This window comes from Indicator indicator, chromosome 12 (assembly GCF_027791375.1).
Source record: "Indicator indicator isolate 239-I01 chromosome 12, UM_Iind_1.1, whole genome shotgun sequence".
NCBI classification, from domain to species: domain Eukaryota; kingdom Metazoa; phylum Chordata; class Aves; order Piciformes; family Indicatoridae; genus Indicator; species Indicator indicator.
This window is the reverse complement of record NC_072021.1, coordinates 118,644-140,461: the sequence shown is the minus strand read 5'-3', so window position 1 is coordinate 140,461 and position 21,818 is coordinate 118,644. Positions and strand designations below refer to the sequence as shown.

Below are 21,818 nucleotides of genomic sequence, written 5' to 3'. Positions count from 1 at the left end.
GTGTTGCAGCTCACCTTTTCTGTTTCTTGTAGGCTCAAACGTACATCTCCAACAGCCTACTGTGACTGCTGGGAAAAGTGCAAGTGTAAAACATTAATTGCTGGACAAAAGTCTGCTCGCCTTGATCTCCTTTACCGCCTACTGACCACCACCAATCTTGTTACCATGCCAAACAGCAGGCAAGTCTGTATTTGCAATGACTAGGGCAGAATCATTTTTGTTGGTTTAAAAGGCATGGTATATCTTATCTCCACTAATAATTTTTCATTGCAGGGGAGAACATCTCTTGCTGTTTTTAGTGCAGACAGTTGCCAGGCAAACTGTGGAACACTGCCAGTACAGACCACCTAGAATTAGGGAAGATCGTAATCGTAAAACTGCAAATCCTGAAGGTGAGAGCTGTTTTACTGAAATAAATGGCAAATTCTATATTCCAATACTCTCAGTACTTACATATACGTTATTTTTTTTCATACTTTATAGATTCTGATATGCCTGATCATGATTTAGAACCCCCTCGTTTTGCCCAGCTGGCTTTGGAACGTGTTTTGCAGGACTGGAATGCGCTGAAGTCCATGATCATGTTTGGCTCCCAGGAAAATAAAGACCCGTGTGTATTTACACCTAGCTGTCAGTGTAAAGTTTGATCTGATGTTTGAGACCTACTGACTTACATAAGATTTATTTCCTTTCTTTCTCTTTTTTTTCCAAGTCTTAGTGCCAGCAGTAGGATAGGTCATCTTCTGCCTGAAGAACAAGTTTACCTGAATCAGCAAAGCGGAACTATTCGCTTGGACTGTTTCACACACTGCCTTATTGTCAAGTGTACTGCAGACATCTTGGTGAGCACTCCTAGGCTTGTTTTGCCTCCATGTTCTTAATAATGTGGCATGACAGAGGGTCTCAGGTGGTACACTTGGAGACTAGTTTGAAAATAACTTGAAGTTAGTTGGGGTTTTGTGAATTTATACTGTTTCTGAATGTGGTCTCCCTTTGCACCTTAATTTGTCTGGCTTCCTCCTTCTGAACTACACACCATTATTGTATTGTAATGACCTTTTTCTGCAGCTCTTAGATACTTTGCTGGGTACTCTGGTGAAGGAATTGCAAAACAAGTACACACCAGGACGCAGAGAAGAAGCTATTGCTGTTACAATGAGATTCCTGCGTTCTGTGGCAAGAGTGTTTGTCATTCTTAGTGTGGAAATGGCTTCCTCCAAGAAGAAAAAGTAAGTGTGTGTTTGTGTGTGTGTGTGTATGTGTGGTTTAAGTTTGAAATATTTATTCTCTTATTGAATTAGTTGATACAAATCAACAGTAGTTAGAAGCATCTGAATTAATTTGCAATCTGTAGCCAGCACTGTGTGGAAAGGTGCAAACCTCAGGACTGCACAGTAGCTGCTGGTATGTCAAGTAGCTTTTCAATACAATGCTTGTTAAACTCAAATGTTCATACTGAGCTTTTGCGTTTAAAATGTTAGGATTTTTGGAAGTAGGAGTTTTTAACATGTTCAGATTACATCTGTGGTTGTCTTTCAGTTGTAGATTTAGATATCCAACCTTTGTTTCTGGTTGTTAAATGATAAATGTTTGTTACTGACTTGAGTAACTGCATGTATCTAAGCACAATTGTCTTGACTTTTTTTGGGTACTAGAAAAAACCCAACCAAACCTGTATTACCATACGTTATTTTTTCAGAAAAAACCAAAAGGACATGTTTGACCTTCCTTTCTCCATTTTTTTTTCCCCTCCCCCCCCCCCCCAGCAATTTTATTCCCCAGCCAATTGGAAAATGTAAACGTGTGTTCCAGGCATTATTGCCCTATGCTGTTGAAGAGTTGTGCAATGTAGCAGAATCTTTAATTATTCCAGTCAGGATGGGGATCGCACGACCCACAGCACCCTTTACTCTTGCTAGCACCAGCATAGATGCCATGCAAGGAAGTGAAGAACTGTTTTCTGTGGAGCCTCTGCCACCCAGGCCATCATCTGACCAGTCTAGCAGGTAAAATTTCCTAAAGTTCTTTTCAAAGACTTGTTAAAGGTGTTTTTTGTTTCGGGTGGTGTTGCTTTTCACTAACAGAACTAGAGTAAGGCTTCTTATTCTGGACAAGCATTTTAACAGCAGATTTCTACTGCAGTATGCTTGTAGTGACATCCAGAGGTCCAAATCAATTTTTTGTCTTTTTGTTTGTTTATTTTTCAAGTTCCAGTCAATCTCAGTCATCTTATATTATAAGGAATCCTCAGCAGAGGCGAATCAGCCAGTCACAACCCGTTCGTGGCAGGGATGAAGAACAAGATGATATCGTTTCAGCAGATGTGGAAGAGGTCAGTTTGCTGATTTGGTATGGCACATAATACATCAACACATGCTTCAGCATCTGAACCAGAAATCCATGCACCAGGACCTCCAGTTTGCAGAAGATAACTGGCTTAATAGTTCATAACATTCTAATGTGCCTTAAGCCTTTTGTTCTAACAGAGCTCTGTAATCGTTGTTTTGTATTCAGCAATATTTATCCTTCTCTGAGTATACTGAGTGCCTTACATTTGGCAGTGTAGCAGTATGATTTAGAGTGCTAATAAGTACTTCTGTCATTTCCTTTAGTTGAGTCTTTTAGCAAATGGTTGCTATTATGTAGCTTCTGTTAGAGTGCTAGAGAGTCTTTTACCAGGATGATCTCTTCAATACTTAGAAACCAATTCTAGGTTTTATAGCCAGTTTTACCCTTTCAGCATTAAAATCTAATGTTCAAGGTTGTGTTATGTTTATGGGCCTGATGATGTGGATTTTTGTCCACCACACTGCACTGTAGAACTATGTACAGCTGCTGTAGCTGTGAGTTCATTCTCTGTTAACCTAAGTTCAGTTGAGTGGGTTTTTTTATGTGTGTTTTTTCTGTTTCTTGTTTTTTAAATCAAGTTTTGAACTGAGTTTTTGAAAATAGATTATGGAAGATACTCTAGCATAAAACTACAATGCTCTTTCCAGGTTGAGGTGGTTGAGGGGGTAGCTGGTGAAGAAGACCATCATGATGAACAAGAAGAACATGGTGAAGAAAATGCTGAAGCAGAAGGGCAGCATGATGAGCATGATGAAGATGGTATGTATAATGTACATCATGCACATTGCTGCTTGGATGAGCAAATGGTGCATCAAAAAGATAACCTTTGGAGTCCCAATGACAAGGATTAGGCAGACTTCCATGGCATCTTGCAGAAGGAGATGAGTATAATTATAGATAACTTGTAGTAGGCAAGTAGGTAAACATTTTAAATTTTAAGGTACCAAAGAATTAAAAAAAACAAACCAACAAATGTTGTTATATACTTGTTCAACTCTATCTGGTTTTGTCTCTTGTGTTTGCTACTATAAAATGTTGTTGACATGGACTACTTGAAGGACTAGCTCTTTATAGCTAATGACAGAATGGTGTTTATGGTAGATGTGTTGTCAAAAGGGATCTGAATCAGAGTGAGCTAGTTTTTCAACCCATCGCAAAATATTAGATTACACTTCAATGTTTTGTAGGCAGAATTAATCCATTATGTATAGGAATTGTTGCCATTAATATAACTTGTCCGCTATTTGTTTGGGATTAGATGGCCCAAAGCCATGACTGGACAAAAGTTTATCTTCATTTTCTGACTGCTCTTCGTGTTTACACTACAGGGAATCTGTTAATTCACTTGCTGAGTATTCAGGTCATTTCATTCTCAAAACTTAAATTTGAATAGAACCTGTATTTTTTAATTAGGTATTCCTTAGATACTCTTTTGAAACAGGGTATGGTTAATTGTCCGAATACATGTGCATGAAGAGTTGTGGAGTCTTTTTGGTTTGAGTGACTGATTCTGAAGCCCTGAAGCCTTAATTCCGAGTGTGTCTTGAATGTGTATGTGCAGTAAAAAAGTGAGAGGACCAGGGATTGTTAATTGTTGGAAAATAAGAAAATAGACTTCAGGTATTACTGCATCTTCACACTGCTTTTATAACCTCTCCCTGCATATCCATTCACTTCTGCTATTATAAGAGGCTCTGGGTTTTGTTTAATGTCTTTTAAGAGTCACTACAGTCATTCCATTTTTAATTTTTTTTTCCTAACCATGAAATGTTTTGTATTTTGTTTTTGTAGGCAGTGATATGGAGTTGGATTTGCTAGCTGCTGCTGAAACAGAAAGTGATAGTGAGAGTAACCACAGTAATCAGGACAATGCTAGTGGGCGCAGGAGTGTTGTCACTGCAGCCACTGCTGGCTCAGAAGCAGGTAACACCACGTCATCTTGTCTTTAATCCAGCTGTTTGCATTTAAAGATTGTTGGACAGGAAAAAGAAATACGGCTTTAACAAGGGCAGAACTAGCTTCACCTAAAAATACTATTTCTTGCCTTGGAACCTGGAGCACTTCAGAGAAATAAATGACTTCATGGCTAGATTGGCTAGAACAAGGATTACCTGGTTATGACATTTAAGAAATACTTTGCCCTTGTAAGCTTATTTTCCCTTTGTTTTTTTTTTGGTTTTTTTTTTTTTTTCTGTTCTCAGCTTCTTCCTTCCCACCTCTGCCTTCCCCATGTTTCCTGTTTTTCCTTTGCTTTTCCTTTGCCTGTAATTATACTGTGCTGACATTTTGGAGGATATGTGTTCCAGTGTGGCCTATCTTGCTCCTGTGGAGCTTCTGCATGTGTTAACCAAAAATCACCTTGCACCCTTGTGAAGTAAAATGTTTTTACTCATTCTTAGTGTAGAAGTTAGATACTGTTTAAACCAAAACCTCAACAATCATTTTAAGGCTTTTTGAAAGCAACTGCTCTGCTGTCCAGTTTGGAAGCATAGTTTTTAGAATTCATTGCCTGGGGGCAGAACCAGTGAAGAAACTGAAAATCAAATTGCTTCCTAACCTTTTGAAATGTGAACAGTTTTTTTGTTGTTGTTGGTTTTGTTTTTTTTTTTTTCCTGTGAAACCAATAGAAAATTAACCTTATGTTAGGATAATTTATTAAATTAAATTATAATTATTTTTATATATATATAAAATTAATTATAATTAATTAAATTATAATTAAATTATAATTAGGATAATTTATTAAAATATTTTCAGCAGTGGTACTTCAGCCTTTCTGGTATTTGTTGTTTGGAATGCTGGCATGACACCTGTACACAGGCACAGATGTGCAACTGCCAGTTACTCTTTACTGCTTCTTGTCTTCAACAGGAGCTAGCAGCGTTCCAGCGTTTTTTTCTGAAGACGACTCTCAGTCAAATGACTCCAGTGACTCGGATAGCAGCAGCAGTCAGAGTGATGACATAGAGCAGGAGACCTTCATGCTTGATGAGCCTCTGGAAAGAACCACAAATAGCTCCCATGCCAATGGTGCTGCCCAAGCTCCCCGTTCCATGCAGTGGGCTGTACGTAATACCCAAAACCAGAGGACTACTAGCACTGCTCCCTCTAGTACGTCAGCCCCAGCAGGCAAGTCCGAGTAACACACAGCCATGACTTAGTTAACTCTGGGTTTGTTCCTTCATTTTAGTTTGTTGTCTTAAAGATGAAATCTTACCTGTCTTAGAAGGACAGTGCTGATCTGTCTTGACTGTTGCAGTTCCAGGTTTGGATTTAAAAAAGGAAGGCTGTCTTGTAGTTAATAAGAAGGTAAAGAATCTGCTTATTGGAGCTAGTTGTTTTTTGCCAGTTGCAGTTGTGATGTTTGTAATAGTTACAACTTTATTTCTAGAAACGTTCACAGTGCTAGTCAATACGTAAAATATGTAGCAAAGGTTAAACAAAATCATTAATGTCATGCTTTCTTTTCTGTTTAGCAAGTTCAGCAGGCTTGATTTACATTGATCCATCAAACCTACGTCGCAGTGGTACCATCAGTACGAGTGCTGCAGCAGCAGCTGCAGCGCTTGAAGCCAGCAATGCAAGCAGCTATTTAACATCTGCAAGCAGTTTAGCAAGAGCATACAGTATTGTGATACGGCAGATATCTGACCTCATGGGTCTGATTCCCAAGTACAATCATTTAGTATACTCCCAGATCCCAGCTGCAGTGAAGCTGACTTACCAGGATGCAGTTAACTTGCAGGTAAGAACATCCAGATGTCTGTAAAGAAATATAATTCAATGTAGGTGGGGTTTTTAGGTAAAATCACAGAATTGTTGAGGTTAGAAATGGCCTCTAAAGATTGTCTAGTCCAAATTCCCAGCACTGTGTCCAGTTAGGTTTTGAATATCTCCAGGGTTGGAGACTCTACAACTGCTCTGGACATCCTGGTGTTTAACTGCTTTCATAGAAAAAAAAAAACCCACAATTTTTCTTGAGTTTAAATTGACTTTTCAAGTATTTCATTTTGTGCCTATTGCCTCTTGTCCATTGATATCATTGATAAGAGAGATACTTTGTACCTTTTTATTTATACATATTGATAAGATGCTGCTGAGTTGTTTTGACTATAAACTCTCTCTGCTCTCTCAGCCTCTCCTCATATGAGGGATAGTGTAGGCTGAAGTAGCTGTAGTTACTAATTCAGTTAAATTGTCTATATTTTAGATACATGCTCTTCCAAAAAAAGGAATTTCTGGGGTTTTTATTTTTTTCAGCTAAGTCTGACTGATACCTGTATAGTAGTTAAGTCAAGACTGACTGCTTTGGAGACAGTGGTGGTCTCTACTAAGAGAACTTTTTACCCTGGTGTTTTTTATGTGAACTGTTGAGTCTATAAAAGAAGAAAGTTAATAAGGGACAAATAATTACATGAGGTAAAAGATTTGTACAGGTAAATGTACTGTTTGCTGTCCCTTCTTTCAGGAACTTGATCATCCTTTTTCTGTAACTTGCATATTTTTTGGTACAGTGCTCTTGATTTTTGGTTTTTGAAAGTATATGTAACCAAAGTATGTGGACCAAAGTGCCCAGGATGTGTGTGCCTGGGAGATGCTGGGTGGTCATAAGGTGCGGAGTAAAAGAGATGCTCAGAAGGGAGAGAGGGATGGTGAGAATGCTTTACAGACACCAAGGCATCAAGTGATGGCACCTGCATGCTACTGCAGTAAATTTGCAGCCTCAATAGAGCTTTTGGAAACTGCCGTTGTTTGTTCTTGAATGTGGCTTTACAGTCTCACTGTTTATAGGGAGTCAGAGTAACTGTGAAAGCCAGAATGGAGGCTTGGATTGAAATTGCATTCTCATCATCAGTTCTCTTTTTCTGTAGAATTACGTAGAAGAAAAGCTTATTCCTACTTGGAACTGGATGGTTAGTATCATGGACTCTACTGAAGCTCAGCTGCGTTATGGTTCTGCATTGGCATCTGCTGGTGACCCTGGGCACCCCAATCATCCTCTCCATGCCTCTCAGAACTCAGCCAGAAGGGAAAGGATGACAACCCGTGAAGAAGCTAGCCTAAGAACACTCGAGGGGAGAAGGTATGAAAATGGTTTGATTGCTACATGCAATATGTGTTAGCAGTTTTACAGACAAATCTTGTTCACTGACGTCTTAGGAACACAGTTTTGTAGTGCGGCAGTGGAGTTACTGCTTGCTTTAGTTGGCTACCTGTGTCCTTGCTGCTGTTTTGTGTATTCTCATGTACCATATTCACCTCAAGAATCAGCTCTTTATAATATTCTGCATCTCAGTGCTTTGCAGTAAAGCATAAAACTATGACTGTTGCTCTCATCATCACGCTGGGCTTGTGGGAGAGGATTTTGAGGTTTTCCACCTATACAATATGTGAAGGATGCCATCTGCTGTGCTGCCTGATCCCTGAGTTCAATCCTTTCCTGTCACCAGACGTGCTACTTTGCTCAGTGCCCGTCAGGGGATGATGTCAGCGCGTGGAGATTTCCTCAACTACGCTCTCTCTCTGATGCGCTCACACAACGACGAGCACTCGGATGTGCTGCCCGTCCTAGATGTTTGTTCACTGAAACATGTAGCATATGTTTTTCAAGCCCTTATTTATTGGATTAAAGCAATGAATCAACAGACAACACTGGATACACCTCAGCTGGAACGAAAAAGGTACTGAGGCTGCCACTCCTACAGGCTTCCTAGTTTTCGATATTGACATTGTCACTGTCTGAAGACTTGGTAGGTGGCCAAATGACTGTAAGGTAGTAAGTGTGCAAGTAACACAGCCAGTGGAGTATATAGGAAGTACTCTACAGTACTTTGGCTTTAGACTGAATTTTATATTATGTACAACTCTGATTAGATAAACTCTTGCTTTTATTGATTGCTAGAGATGGATATTGTTAAACCTAATGTTTTCTTCAAGAGGATTGACTCTTCCTTTCTTTCTGTTTTTTTAAAAGAACGCGGGAACTTTTGGAACTGGGTCTTGACAATGAAGATTCGGAGCATGAAAATGATGATGACACCAATCAAAGTTAGTATACAGAAACACTTCTACAGGGTGGCAAAACACAACACTTTCTTGTGTGGTTTTTTTTTTTTTTTTTGCCCCTTTAGCTGATTGAGGTTTGCAATAAATTTTGCTGCTCGTATATGTTTGCAAGATTCTTACCATTGTTAAATTTCTTCTGCCATTGCCTGTTCTTGTTTCGGTGCCCTCTTTTTGTCTCCTTTTCCTCTGACCTGCAAAATCTGTGCCTTTACAATGACAGAACTGAAAATTTGAATTAAACTGATTTTTCTTTTGGTCTGGTGGGACTGCTGCTGCAAATGGTAGGATGTATACCTTACACTAAGTACATACAGCATAGGAGTGCATATTCAGTAAAGCTAGTTGCAGTAAAAAGAGTGAAAGCACTGACTAAGCAACTTGGCACAAATAGAAGGTTTGTGGAAGTGTTACATTTGCAGAGGTGCTCTACCAGTCAGAGAGCTAAGAGGAGTGTATTCATATTTGGTATTTTAAATCTTCTGCTTTTATAACTGTGAAAATTGACTTGAAATCTTTTTGTATTTAGGTGCCACACTCAATGACAAAGATGACGACTCCCTCCCAGCAGAGACTGGCCAAAACCATCCATTTTTCAGACGATCAGACTCTATGACCTTCCTCGGTTGCATTCCACCCAATCCTTTTGAGGTTCCTCTGGCAGAGGCCATCCCCCTGGCAGACCAGCCCCATCTATTACAGGTGACATCAGAGATGATGTTCTGGCAGAAACCTGCAGTTTGCTTTTTCATTTCTAACTGAAATATATTATTTACCCAGAATGCTTTTGTTCATTTTCAGCCAAATGCACGCAAAGAGGATCTGTTTGGCAGACCGAGCCAGGGTCTGTATTCATCTTCTGCCAACAGCGGGAAGTGCTTAATGGAAGTTACAGTGGATAGAAACTGCCTCGAGGTAGATTTAAAGGCTATATTATTGTAAATAATAGGGTAATTTTAGTTAATACCTTCATTCCTTAAAGAGACACATCCATATTTTCAGAGGATTGTAAGAATGATAATTTAAAAGCCCATCAAGTCTGATTACTTGGACTTTTTATGGAAAGTATGCTTTAATTTTTGTTTTTAAATGTAGGAACTTTTATGGTTACTGATTTATGTCAGGTTTCAGACAATATATGTTTTGTAAAGGCTGCAGTACAATCTCAACTTAATTTTGAAATGCCAATGATATCATTATTTGTGATAAGAAGAATTAACTTCTCCCTACAGGCTACTAGATTCAACTTGCCTATAGACTGAGTATTAAATGGCAAATGTATGAAATGCAAACGTAAATTAAGAAAATGGTTTTCCATCTTTGTTGAAATGATTGAAGTTACTATATTTTAATAGGTCCACTACAGTGCTCCCTACTTTGTGGTTTAAAAATAAATAGATAATCCTGAAAAGGCCATCTAAAGTGCTTTGAAAATGCAATTAAATCTTACTTTTTGTTTAGGTTCTTCCAACTAAAATGTCTTATGCTGCCAACTTAAAAAATGTTATGAGCATGCAAAATCGGCAAAAGAAGGAAGGGGAGGAACAAAACGTGCCTACAGAAGAATCTGAGAGCTCAAAGCCAGGACCTTCAGCTCATGATCTTGCAGCACAACTGAAAAGCAGCTTGCTGGCAGAGATAGGGTTGACAGAAAGCGAAGGACCACCTCTCACATCTTTCAGGTAGTTTGACTTAAAAGTTACTTAACAAAGTCATCTTAAAGTCTCTGGAAAGTCTTTTAAAATTAGTAGGTTACTTTTGTTTGAATTAATGGAGGGTTTTTTTTGGTATCTTTTAAAACAAACAGTTTGAACAGTCTTCAAAGAGGTCTGTGCAAACTGTAGTATCCTGGGTTGCATCAGAAGATGCGTGGCCAGCAGATCAAGTGAGGTGATGCTGCCGCTGTGCTCTGGTGAGACCTCACCTGCAGTACTGCATCCAGCTCTGAAGCCCTCAATATAAGAGGACATGGACCTGATGGAGTAGGGCCAGAGGAGGGCCCTATGAAAATGATCTGGGGTTGGAGCACCTCTGCTACAACGACAGATGCTGAGGGAGCTGGAGTTGTTCAGCGTGGAAAAGAGGAGGCTCCAGGGACACCTAATTGCAGCCTTCCAGTACCTGAAGGGGGCCTACAAGAAGGATGGAGAGAGAGTGTTTACAAAGGCCTGTAGTGATAGGATGAGAGGCAATGGCTTCAAACTAGAGCACAGAAGATTTAGATTGGATGTTAGGAACAAGTTCTGCACCATGAGCATAATGGAACACTGGAACAGGCTGCACAGGGTGGGGTTTAGGGCTTCATCCCTGGAAATATTCAGGGTAAGGCTCAACAGGGCTCTAGGCAACCTGATCTAGTTGGGGGTGCCCCTGCTTACTGCAGAGGCGGTTAGATTAGATGACCTTTGGAGGTCTCTTCCAACCCAGACCATTCTATGGTTCTATAAAAGCTCTTTACTAACTGTCAAAATCGGAACTGACATCTTGGTGATACTGACCATGTTTTATGCAGTTAGGTATTGAGTTGCCCTCAGTTTGAAAAACAGCTTTAAAAAAAAATTAGGTTTTGATTGCAGGGAGACCAATCACAATGAATTCCATGCAGCAGTGAAGTTCCATGCTTTCAGAGTAATTTCACTTCAGAAATTAAAATTTTGCACTTCATTTTGTTTAACCTGGAACTCATAGCAGCTTCCTGTGTTTGTGTCCACCGACTTACTGTGCTGTGGTGGTGTTTATCAGAAATAAACACAAAATGTGTCTAAAATTCAACTTGGTTTTGTTTGTCTTCCCTCCTGTCAGGCCACAGTGTAGCTTCATGGGCATGGTAATATCTCATGACATGTTGCTGGGGCGTTGGCGCCTTTCCTTAGAGTTGTTTGGTCGAGTATTCATGGAAGATGTTGGAGCAGAGCCTGGATCGGTATGTGTGTCCCACTGGAAGGACAGTTCCTCTTACAACTACATTGTGAACTTTCCTCATTATTTTGGGTTTGGTTTACTTATTGTTTGTTTGGTTGGTTGTTTTTTTTTTTCTTTTTAAGATACTGACTGAATTAGGTGGCTTTGAAGTGAAGGAATCAAAATTCCGCAGGGAGATGGAAAAACTTAGAAACCAGCAATCCAGGGATTTAACATTGGAGGTAAAATGTTCATTTAGCTTCTGAATTTGTTTTCATTGAAACCTGAAGTATTGCAGTGACTTGATAGAAATCTTTCAGAGTCTGCAAGCAGGTGTCCTAAACCTTACTGTTTTGTAATTATCCTGTAGTTTTTCAGAGTGTAATTGGTTTATTCTTAGTCTGTGCAGAAGAGGCCAGAAACTTCTTGTGAAGCTCGAATCCAAGAAAAGAAAACTTCTTTGTGTTTTCACTAGGTTGATCGAGACAGAGATCTTCTTATTCAGCAAACCATGAGGCAGCTCAACAATCATTTTGGTCGCAGGTGTGCTACCACTCCTATGGCTGTACACAGAGTAAAAGTTACTTTTAAGGATGAGCCAGGAGAGGGCAGCGGCGTAGCACGTAGCTTTTACACGGCTATTGCCCAGGCTTTTCTGTCCAACGAGAAGCTGCCAAACCTGGATTGCATTCAGAACGCCAACAAGGGGACCCATACGAGTAAGTCATGCACAGCAGTTAAGCCTTGGGTGCTTTTTCCACACTGAAATACTTGGCATTGATTTGCTCAGAGGTTTCTCTTCTTAGCTCAGCTCAGTGAAAATTGTGCGTGTTACTTCTCTGAGGCAAGAAAATAGCTTTTTTGGGTTTCTGTTTTGTTTTTGTTTTTTTTCCAAACAACTCTCAGCTTTTTTGAGCATCTTTCTTTTCAGATGTTAATAACTGTCAAGATTTTAGCTACTAAGAGCTTACTAAGAGTGCTAAATTAGATGGTCCTGCTCTGGCTTGGGGGTTAGACTCAAAGATCTCCAGAGGTCCCTTCCAAACCCTGAAATCCTGTGACCCTGATGGCTTTTCCATCTGGCTTATCACAAATAGATTTTAATGTTTTTGAAAGTATGTATAAACTCTTGAAGCATTTTGGCATTTGGAAGTTAGTACAAAGACTTCATATTTCCTAAGCTTGGCTGAACCCAAATCATTAGTTTTAAGTAGAGTGGTTCTGTCTCATTGATGACTTTCAAGCTGTCTTCCAAGGAAAACTGTGCCCTCCTTACACTGAAACTTAGATAGGAGAGGGAAATACAAAGATGTTTAAGCTCATGAGGATTTTTCCCCTTCAGGTCTCATGCAGAGATTGCGAAATAGGGGAGAGAGAGATCGGGAAAGGGAGCGAGAGAGAGAAATGCGGAGAAGTAGTGGCTTACGAGCTGGTTCTCGAAGAGATAGGGATAGGTAAGTGGTGCATTTTTAATCTGTTGGGGATGCTCTGACAAAGAGAATAATTGCTTGGGTTATCTTCAGGAAAGATACTTCCTCAAATTAACAGGGTTTGTCTTTTTTAGCTCTCAGGAGCAATTTATTGATTTATTGATACAATTTTATTGAAATTCATTATATACTTTGATTGTTCAAAGAATAATTATGCTTACTTTAGTATTGATAGATTGTCTCAATCATATGTCATTGTTTGGGGTTCAGCTAGGATAGGGTTATCGTTTTGGTTTGTTATGTCAATGTTGGACCCAAAAAAGGATTGTCATGGTTCAGTCCCAGCTGGCAGCTGAACTGCACACAGACACTCACTCAGCTGCCCACCCCCACATGCTGAAAGGGGAAGGGGAATTGGAAGAAAAAGGCAAAGTCCTGTGGGTTCAGATAGAGTTTAATATAAGAGTACAAAGAGAAACAGAAATCCACCTTGACCTGGCCCCAGTGAGAATTTGCCAAGTCATAGTCACAAGGTCAAAGCACCCCCCCACTTTGTCCCAGCCAGCCCTTCCCTTATATAGCTAGCATTGGATACCCACTGGCTGGTTCAGCTCTGTGTCTTGGCTGCATCCCTTGACAGCTTCTTGTGAAAGGAAAAAACAGAACAAAAACTTAACCTGGACAGGCGTCAATCTTTGTTGCTCAAACAATACTAAAATCTTGTGCACTAGAATAAATTGTGAGGTGGTTTAGAAACAACATGGCTGTTGGTGGCTTGTCTGACTGCTGTACTCAAAATACTGCTAGTATTAAAATCTCTGGTTCATTCTGTTTCTGAATCATTCTCTCCAAGCAGCTATGAGCAGCACTCCTATTACAGCATAAAAAGCTAATGCTATTTTGACTCTGTGTGCAAATGGTATTGTGCCAGAAGATTTGTGGGTGTTTCCTCTGGGATGAGTACAAACTGCGCTCATTTTCTTAAGGGACTTTAGAAGACAACTTTCCATTGACACACGGCCTTTTAGACCAGCGTCAGAAGGAAACCCTAGCGATGACCCCGATCCTCTGCCAGCACACAGACAAGCCCTTGGGGAAAGGCTCTACCCTCGAGTGCAAGCAATGCAACCAGTAAGCCTTATAGCTCTAATACACGTAGCAGTGCATTGTTCTTGGCGTTTTTTAATAATTAATTTCCTTTCTCCATCGTTGAGTAACGTAACTGAGAATATTAGAACATGTAGGGCTGTTGAAATGACAATGAAAATGAAATGAAAAAGGTCTTGGTTCTGTAATCTGTTGTTTAGCCTAGGAGGTACCTTGTAATGCATTCTAGATTTAAAATATTAAAGCTTCCATAAATTCATAATTGAAAATGAGAATAGTAAGACTTGTTACCATTCCTTATCCCCAGGCATTTGCAAGTAAAATCACAGGAATGTTGTTGGAATTGTCCCCTGCTCAGCTGCTTCTATTACTAGCCAGTGAAGATTCCCTTAGAGCAAGAGTTGATGAAGCAATGGAACTCATTATTGCACATGGCAGGTAAAGTACCAAGGATTTAGATAAGAAAACTGATTTTTGTGGCTAAAGCACTTGTACTGTGCTGCATCTCATTCCAACACATGTAACTTATTCCTTGCTTCGTTCTAGATATTTTTCTTTGGGCAAGTGACTCATTGACTTCAGTTTAATCTAGTTTCAGAATATGACAAGTCCTTAATGTGAAATTAACTCTGCTGGTTTTTGTTTGTTTGTTTGTTTTCTTCCTTTTCCCCCTTTCCTTTGAAGGGAGAATGGTGCTGACAGTATATTGGATCTTGGATTGCTAGACTCTTCAGATAAAGTGCAGGTAATGAACTGTTGCACAAATTAAATTCATTTAACATTCAGTTGTATCAGTTAATTTCAAAAGCTTAAGCCCTCCTTTATCACACAAGACAAAGTTCTGTTTAATAATCTTGTGGAGTTACTTTTTTCGCTGCTGCTTTTCCCCTCTTCTCTCGCTGCTGCTTTTCCCCTCTTCTCTCGCTGCTGCTTTTCCCCTCTTCTCTCGCTGCTGCTTTTCCCCTCTTCTCTCGCTGCTGCTTTTCCCCTCTTCTCTCGCTGCTGCTTTTCCCCTCTTTCTTTTGAAAAGTTTAAGCAGTGATTACTGTAAAGTACAAAACGTTACCATTAGACAACATAATGGAAATTCTTTACCAATGGAACTTGAATCTGGGGTCTAGCAGCAGATAGCTTGTTGATGCATGCCAGTAGCTAGAAGTAAGCTTGTTAATTGCTGTTCTGACTTTCCAAACAGGAAAACAGAAAGCGGCATGGTTCCAGCCGCAGCGTGGTAGATATGGAATTAGATGATACAGATGATGGAGATGACAATGCACCGCTTTTCTACCAACCTGGAAAACGAGGGTTTTATACACCAAGACCTGGTAAAAACACAGAAGCAAGGCTGAACTGTTTCAGAAACATTGGCAGGTAGGCTACTGCTAACTTCCTACTCTGTAGAAATGTAAGAGGCAGATGTACAAAATACCAAGGAAATTACCAATGAATCCAAAGCAAAAACTTCATTACTTTTATGCTCTTTCTTTCTCACCTGCACCTAAACAGTGGGGAATGTGTACATGTGAACTTGAGGGCGTTCTTTCCTGATTTTTTTTTTTGTTTATTTGGGGTTTTTTGTTGTTTTGGTTTGGTCTTTTTACAATCTGGAAGTTTTATACTGCAGAAAGTCTCTTTTAGAAATTTTTAGATGACCCTGATTTTCTTTTGAGAATTGCTAGTGCAGGAAAGCTAGCTGCAGCTTTTTTACTTCTTTAATGTGCTTTTGCTAAAAGATCTCCAAGGGAATTCCTGTTGTACCAAAACAAACCCCAAACATTTCTTTTCAGAATCCTAGGATTGTGCTTGTTGCAGAATGAACTCTGTCCCATCACATTAAATAGACACGTAATCAAAGTTCTTCTTGGCAGAAAGGTAAGCTGAACAGAGAAATCTTTAATCACATAAAATCTTACCTTCAAAACCTGCTTTTTTTTTTCCCCATAACATGCACATATTAACTAGCAAAGTTGATAATGGAACTTTAATTTGAAGGTCAAAACTACATGGATGTACTAGAAAATTAGGTATTTGACTATGGAATAATATGTAATAGGTTAGTGTTTGACATTCTTCAGAAACAGCTGGCAGCCTCCCCCTCTTGTCTCTTCCTGAGCTTGAAGACTTGGAGAATTAGTGTTGGAGTAGCGTAGGCAACAGCATTTCAATTTATCAAAAGCATTTCCCTCAGTATTTGAGAGAACTTACTGAATTTTAATTAAATGTTGTCCCAAGTGTGGGTATAATTTAATTCAGAAGGAAAAATGCTTCTCCACCCCAATAAACACTAATTATGTGCTGTACATTTCATGCATTCTAAGTTCTGTCTGATGCAACCAAGGTTTGTAACTGCTGATCTTTCCTTTAAAGTGATGTTGATTGCATCATCAGCTACCCAAAATGAATGACAAAGGATTAATGGCAGAAGGCTGTGCCTCCAGGTGTCTCCTGATACCTTCCAAAAGAAACTCCTTTCTAATTCTTTCCTTAAGGTTTTCCTTCTTGAATGTGCATTCCACCTAATTACATGTTGGATGCATCAAAGAATATTTAAGTTAGGCTTAGTTAATAGATGATTTTTTCTCTCCAGGCTGATTAAAAACAAACAAACAAACAAACAAAAAAAAAACAAACAAAAAAGGAAACTGCAGAAAACAGCAATAAGCAGACACTGGTGTTTGGATTGTTGGAAAGTCTGATATGTAGCTACCAGGCCATCAGGCAGATTGTTTCTGACTTGTTAACCTCCATCAAATCTGTGTTGATCTAGGTGACATGTGGAATTTGTTTTTTAAAGAAGCTCTATAAATTTTCTTTGTAACCTCTGTGCCTTTACAAGTCTCTATGTTCTGCTGATGCTTCTCAGTTGATTGTTTTGATGTAGCTTCAAGAGCAGGCTGGAAGTAGGAGTTGGCCTTTATTTCCAAGTGTTTGCATGCTTTGTTACATGAGTTGTGCACTGCTCTATGCCTGTGCACAGATTAGGTACAGATCACAGAGTTTTGAAGATATTCTTAATCCTCAGTATGTTCCAAACATCTCTCTTTTTGTAGGTGAACTGGCATGACTTTGCCTTTTTCGATCCAGTTATGTATGAAAGCCTTCGGCAGCTTATCCTTGCTTCCCAGAGCACAGATGCTGATGCAGTGTTTGCAGCAATGGACTTGGCCTTTGCAATAGACCTGTGCAAGGAGGAGGGTGGAGGGCAGGTAAGCACAGCCAAACCTGTGTCTCTGTAGCTTCAGAATTCAGCTTATGCAGGTTGCAGTCTACACATAATCCACGCTCTCCTTAGATGGCTGAGATAATGCTTTACCCTTCTTAGATTCATACAGTGCTCCTCTTAGACATTGAAGCATAGGGATTTTTCCTTGAAGGTGATGTAAAGCTTACCATAAAGCCTGGATAGCATAATCAATCCTAGGCCATCTTTAAAGCTAGTAAATGTTGCTTGTTTTTAGAGAGATATTAAGCAATAAATCACTGCAGCATAACATAGTGGTTGTAATAATCTCATTTCCTTTTGTTTTTCCCCTCTTTTTTTTTCTTTCTTTTTTATTTCTTTTTTGTTTGTTTGTTTTTTGTCTTTTTAAATGGTCCTTGTTACTTTGCCATAGGTGGAACTCATTTCCAATGGTGTAAATATACCAGTCACTCCTCAGAATGTATATGAGTATGTCCGGAAATACGCAGAACACCGAATGTTGGTAGTAGCAGAACAGCCTCTACATGTAAGTCTTTGGTGGAGTGTTTTTAAGAAAACTAAAAACCCAACCAAACAAAATTCTTTATGGTTTCTGTCAGTGAATTCTTCTCCTCATTATGGTACTGCTCATCAGGTTTCTCCTGAAGTTTTAATTGATTAAAAATACTGAATTTCCTATTTTTTGGTAATTGTGTATAACTGTTTCTGCAGTACCATGAAAGCTGAGTACTTGGAGTGATTTCTCATTTTTTCTCAGAAGGAAAGATAATTTCTTTTAACTTTCACCTCATTGGTTAAGCATATCTCTTCATTTCTTGAGCTCAAGTAGCATGCATCCTCTTGGAATTCGTGCTTTGCTTTTGGAAATGGTGCTAATTTGTTTTCATAATCTGTCAGCTTTGTTGTTTGGGGTTGGGGTTTTTTATAGACTTATAAAAAAATTAAAAAGAAATGACAAAGTTTTCTATATAAATCATCTGGAACTTCTGACTTGTGCTTTTGTTTTAGAAGGAAAAATTGGCTATGAAACATACAACTCTTCTTACTTTACTAGCTTGGCAAGAAAACTAAGCAATTGACTGTATTAAACTATATTAAAAATAAAAGGGTTTCAAAAATCAAATCAAAATGAAAGTTAACAGAAAATTTAATTTTGCAAACAGTTAACGAAGGAACCACTCACTCTTTGTCATGTACTACATCTAAACTTGGTCATTTCTGCTGCCTGTGGGTTCCTGCTGCACTTCAAGATAAACCAGCAGACTGCTGGGATGCCTCTTTGCAGTTTAGGTCCAAAATTGTCAGAGAGAGAACATAGTCCTGGAATTGAAGTTATTTGATCTCCATGTCTGCCTATATTGGTAGTTTCATTCTTGTTTATTCTTGTTGAATATTTGCATTCATTTGGGAATTTACTAAACCAGATTTATTCCTGTGCTTCCATGCTGAAAATGGAATATCCAGTCTTTTCAGGATACTGCTAACTTACCTAAAATCTATGCATGTGTGTGTAGAACATTTTTAAGGCAGAGCTGGTAAGTGTCTGAGGAAGCAAAGTCAAAGTAATACACGCAAGGTGAATTTTTCATTCATTCTCCTCAGGTTCACTACAGCTCAGCAAAATTCCTGAACTCCTAGTATTGGGCAGTGCATTTGCTTCTGCTCCTGGTGAAGTATTAGTTCAAACTATTCTTGCTTTCTTGTAGGAATGGTTGGCAGGGTTTCAAAGATGGATGCAGTTCTTTCTTTCAGAGAATTTTACATCTGGCATGTAAAGCTTTGAAAGAAAAGAGAAGCCAGGAGAAGAATGAATTTTGAGTTGGGAATTTCACATGGAACTTTTCAGTGATGTGTTTTGAGAGTGATGGAGCTATAATGAATCTCGTGGTTTTTCACTTCAGGCAATGAGGAAGGGTCTCCTGGATGTACTTCCAAAGAATTCATTAGAAGATTTGACAGCAGAAGATTTCAGACTTTTGGTAAACGGCTGTGGTGAAGTGAATGTGCAAATGCTAATCAGCTTCACTTCTTTCAACGATGAGTCAGGTAGGAAATAACTTACTTGGAAGTGGAGCTGCAGGGACACTCTTTGTTTTTAAACTTAAAACTACCTTTCCAAATTTGACATCAGTTAATAACTCACTGAAAGTCATAATAAAATCATTCCTTTTTTTTTTTGCATAACTCTGAAAATCTTTACCTGTAATTGATGGGGGGAGGAAGCACATTTTTGGACTTTGCTGCCATTTGATGTTAAATGCAAGGGTTGTATAATTGCTAGCACAGCTTTCCTTCTGGAAGTTATGTCATGAATGTAGTCTAAGGTTTTTTGCATAATTTTGTGTTGTGCATTATATTTAGCTGTTGTTAGGCTTTTTAGGAGGGAGAGGGTGGGAGTTGTACTTGGGCTATGTCAGCGTTAGCCTTTCCATTCTGAAGTGTGTGTATTACTTTTGATATTACTACTGTCTCTGGTATCATGACTTTATGAATGAGATCACAACTGAGATCCAACTTGCAGTGCACGTAGAACAGGTCTCTTCCTGTTGTCCAATGTACAAGCTGAATTACCTCTCTCTTTAACTTCACACAGGAGAAAATGCTGAGAAGCTTTTGCAATTCAAGCGCTGGTTTTGGTCCATAGTCGAGAAGATGAGTATGACAGAAAGACAAGACCTAGTAAGTTGTCCAGAAGAACTTCAATAATTAATTGTGACTTTGTCTGTGAAGAGTTAAGGTAGCAGAGCAACGTAGTAGAGTTTGATTAGCTTCTCAGTTCTGGAAGCATCAGGTGTGACCCTTAGACCCTGCAACTGAAAGCAAGCATGGTGTGTTCTTACAGGCACAGGGCTCCTCCAGAAGCACAGCTACAGCCTCTGCACAGTTGTTCTGAGTAACTGTGGGTAGTCAGCTGTGTTGTGGGTTGAGTGGAGGTTTAGTTCTCTTCCTGGATCATCTACTCTCCTGACTTCTGTGAATCCTGAAAGCAACACCTGTGTCCCGCCTGTAAGATGTCAGTAATGATACCTGTCCTTCTCAAAGCCCCTTAAGAAAGCTGCTGAGGAGAATGGAAGGACAAGATACTGTTCAGGGGGATTAATTTTGGAGAACTTGCCTGTAAATGGTATTCACTGTATGCTGCTTTAAACTATTTACTTTTAACTTCCTACTACTTAAGGTACTATCTTTCCTTTACAGTTTCCTAAAAGGAAAGAAGGGCTAATCTGAAAAGTGGAAAATACAGAGCACATTTGTTAAGGACTATCTTATGATTCTAAATTTGTGACTCTGCAAGTCAGTATTTCACACTTGTGAAACCAAATGTTTTCTGTTGCTGCTTTTTGTGTGTCCAAGCGCTGTTCTGTAGCCACTGACTGGCTTGTGAGAGATTTCTGATGCATTTGGTATTGATGGCAATCGCCATCTCTTCCCAGAAGGATCTGGGGACGTTTTCCTTACTGAGGATTTGTTGATACAGAACCATGTTGAGTGGTGCTTTTATCAGGTTGAAAACAGAAGTATGTCATACAGGGTCTGGAGCACTGCCTTATGTATGAGGAAAGGCTGCAAGACCTGGGGTGGCTTTGTCTGGAGAGGAGAAGACTGAGAGAGGGGGTCTGATCAGTGTCTATAAATATCTGAGGGCTGGGGGTCAGGAAGAAAGGGATAGAGACAGCCTCTGCTGACTTGTGCCCTGTGATAGGACAAGGAGCAATGGATGGAAACTGCAGCACAGGAGGTTCCACCTCAACATGAGAAAGAACTTCTTTACTGTAAGGGTCACAGAGCACTGGAACAGGCTGCCCAAGAGAGGTTGTGGAGTCTCCTTCTCTGGAGACTTTCAAGCCCTGTCTGGATGTGTTCTTGTGTGACCTGTGCTGGATTTTGTGGCCCTACTCTGGCAGGGGGGTGGACTCAAAGATCTCCAGAGGTCCCTTCCAACCCCTAAGATGCTGTGATCTGTGATACAGGGAGCAGTTGAGGACAGGATGTCTCCTGGCTGCTGACCTGAGTTGGCACAGCGAGCAGAACGCAGCGTGGCCAAACTTGCCGTGACCGTGCCGTTGTTTAACCCGTCCCTGCACGAGCAGGCAATAGGAGTTTTGGCCTTGTACAGAGAAATTGTAAACTTTCTCTTCTTTTTTTCAGGTTTACTTTTGGACCTCAAGTCCATCATTGCCTGCCAGTGAGGAGGGATTCCAGCCTATGCCATCAATCACAATAAGACCGCCAGATGACCAACATCTTCCTACAGCAAACACTTGCATTTCTCGCCTTTATGTCCCCCTCTATTCCTCTAAGCAGATTTTGAAACAGAAATTGTTACTCGCCATTAAGACCAAGAATTTTGGTTTTGTGTAGAGTATAAAAAGTGTGTATTGCTATGTAATATTACTAGCTAAGTTTTGTAGATTTTTCCATTTGTCTATAAAAGTTTATGAAAAGTTAATGCTGTCATACCCCTGGTGGTACTTTAAAAGATTTAAATGCAAACATTCCTGTACTCAATTTGTAACGTCGAGGCCTAAGGAGCACTGGGCAATAGCTGCTGACAACAGTTTTGCTAAGTCAATAACTCCTTTGCCTAACCCCAGCCAAAGATGACAGCAGAACAATATAATTTACACTGTGATTTATCTTTTTGCTGAGGGGGAAAAAAAAATATGTAAAATGTTCTGAAAATTCATTGCTGCCTTTGTGGAAAGTGTTTCAGCAAAGGTTCTTGTATAGAGGGAGTAGGGAATTTCCAAATAAAAAATTAAGGA

The 21,818-nt window shown here is 39.6% G+C and overlaps 1 protein-coding gene across 1 annotated transcript in view; it reads left to right on the top strand.

Annotated features, from left to right (window-relative positions):
* The window catches only part of UBR5 (ubiquitin protein ligase E3 component n-recognin 5), a 79,451-nt gene extending 57,633 nt beyond the window's left edge, over positions 1-21,818 (top strand). The window contains exons 28-58 of the mRNA XM_054385259.1: positions 33-179; positions 274-392; positions 484-610; positions 713-842; positions 1,069-1,229; positions 1,767-2,006; positions 2,209-2,332; positions 2,997-3,108; positions 4,141-4,272; positions 5,221-5,478; positions 5,826-6,094; positions 7,221-7,432; positions 7,800-8,030; positions 8,324-8,397; positions 8,942-9,114; positions 9,214-9,327; positions 9,874-10,094; positions 11,215-11,335; positions 11,457-11,555; positions 11,789-12,032; positions 12,656-12,767; positions 13,730-13,874; positions 14,158-14,288; positions 14,535-14,595; positions 15,046-15,221; positions 15,638-15,722; positions 16,901-17,056; positions 17,465-17,578; positions 18,954-19,098; positions 19,646-19,731; positions 21,202-21,818. Of these exons, the coding sequence (XP_054241234.1) occupies positions 33-179; positions 274-392; positions 484-610; positions 713-842; positions 1,069-1,229; positions 1,767-2,006; positions 2,209-2,332; positions 2,997-3,108; positions 4,141-4,272; positions 5,221-5,478; positions 5,826-6,094; positions 7,221-7,432; positions 7,800-8,030; positions 8,324-8,397; positions 8,942-9,114; positions 9,214-9,327; positions 9,874-10,094; positions 11,215-11,335; positions 11,457-11,555; positions 11,789-12,032; positions 12,656-12,767; positions 13,730-13,874; positions 14,158-14,288; positions 14,535-14,595; positions 15,046-15,221; positions 15,638-15,722; positions 16,901-17,056; positions 17,465-17,578; positions 18,954-19,098; positions 19,646-19,731; positions 21,202-21,414 (4,732 nt within the window). The 3' untranslated portion in view covers positions 21,415-21,818. The remainder of the gene's footprint in view (positions 1-32; positions 180-273; positions 393-483; positions 611-712; positions 843-1,068; positions 1,230-1,766; positions 2,007-2,208; positions 2,333-2,996; positions 3,109-4,140; positions 4,273-5,220; positions 5,479-5,825; positions 6,095-7,220; positions 7,433-7,799; positions 8,031-8,323; positions 8,398-8,941; positions 9,115-9,213; positions 9,328-9,873; positions 10,095-11,214; positions 11,336-11,456; positions 11,556-11,788; positions 12,033-12,655; positions 12,768-13,729; positions 13,875-14,157; positions 14,289-14,534; positions 14,596-15,045; positions 15,222-15,637; positions 15,723-16,900; positions 17,057-17,464; positions 17,579-18,953; positions 19,099-19,645; positions 19,732-21,201) is intronic.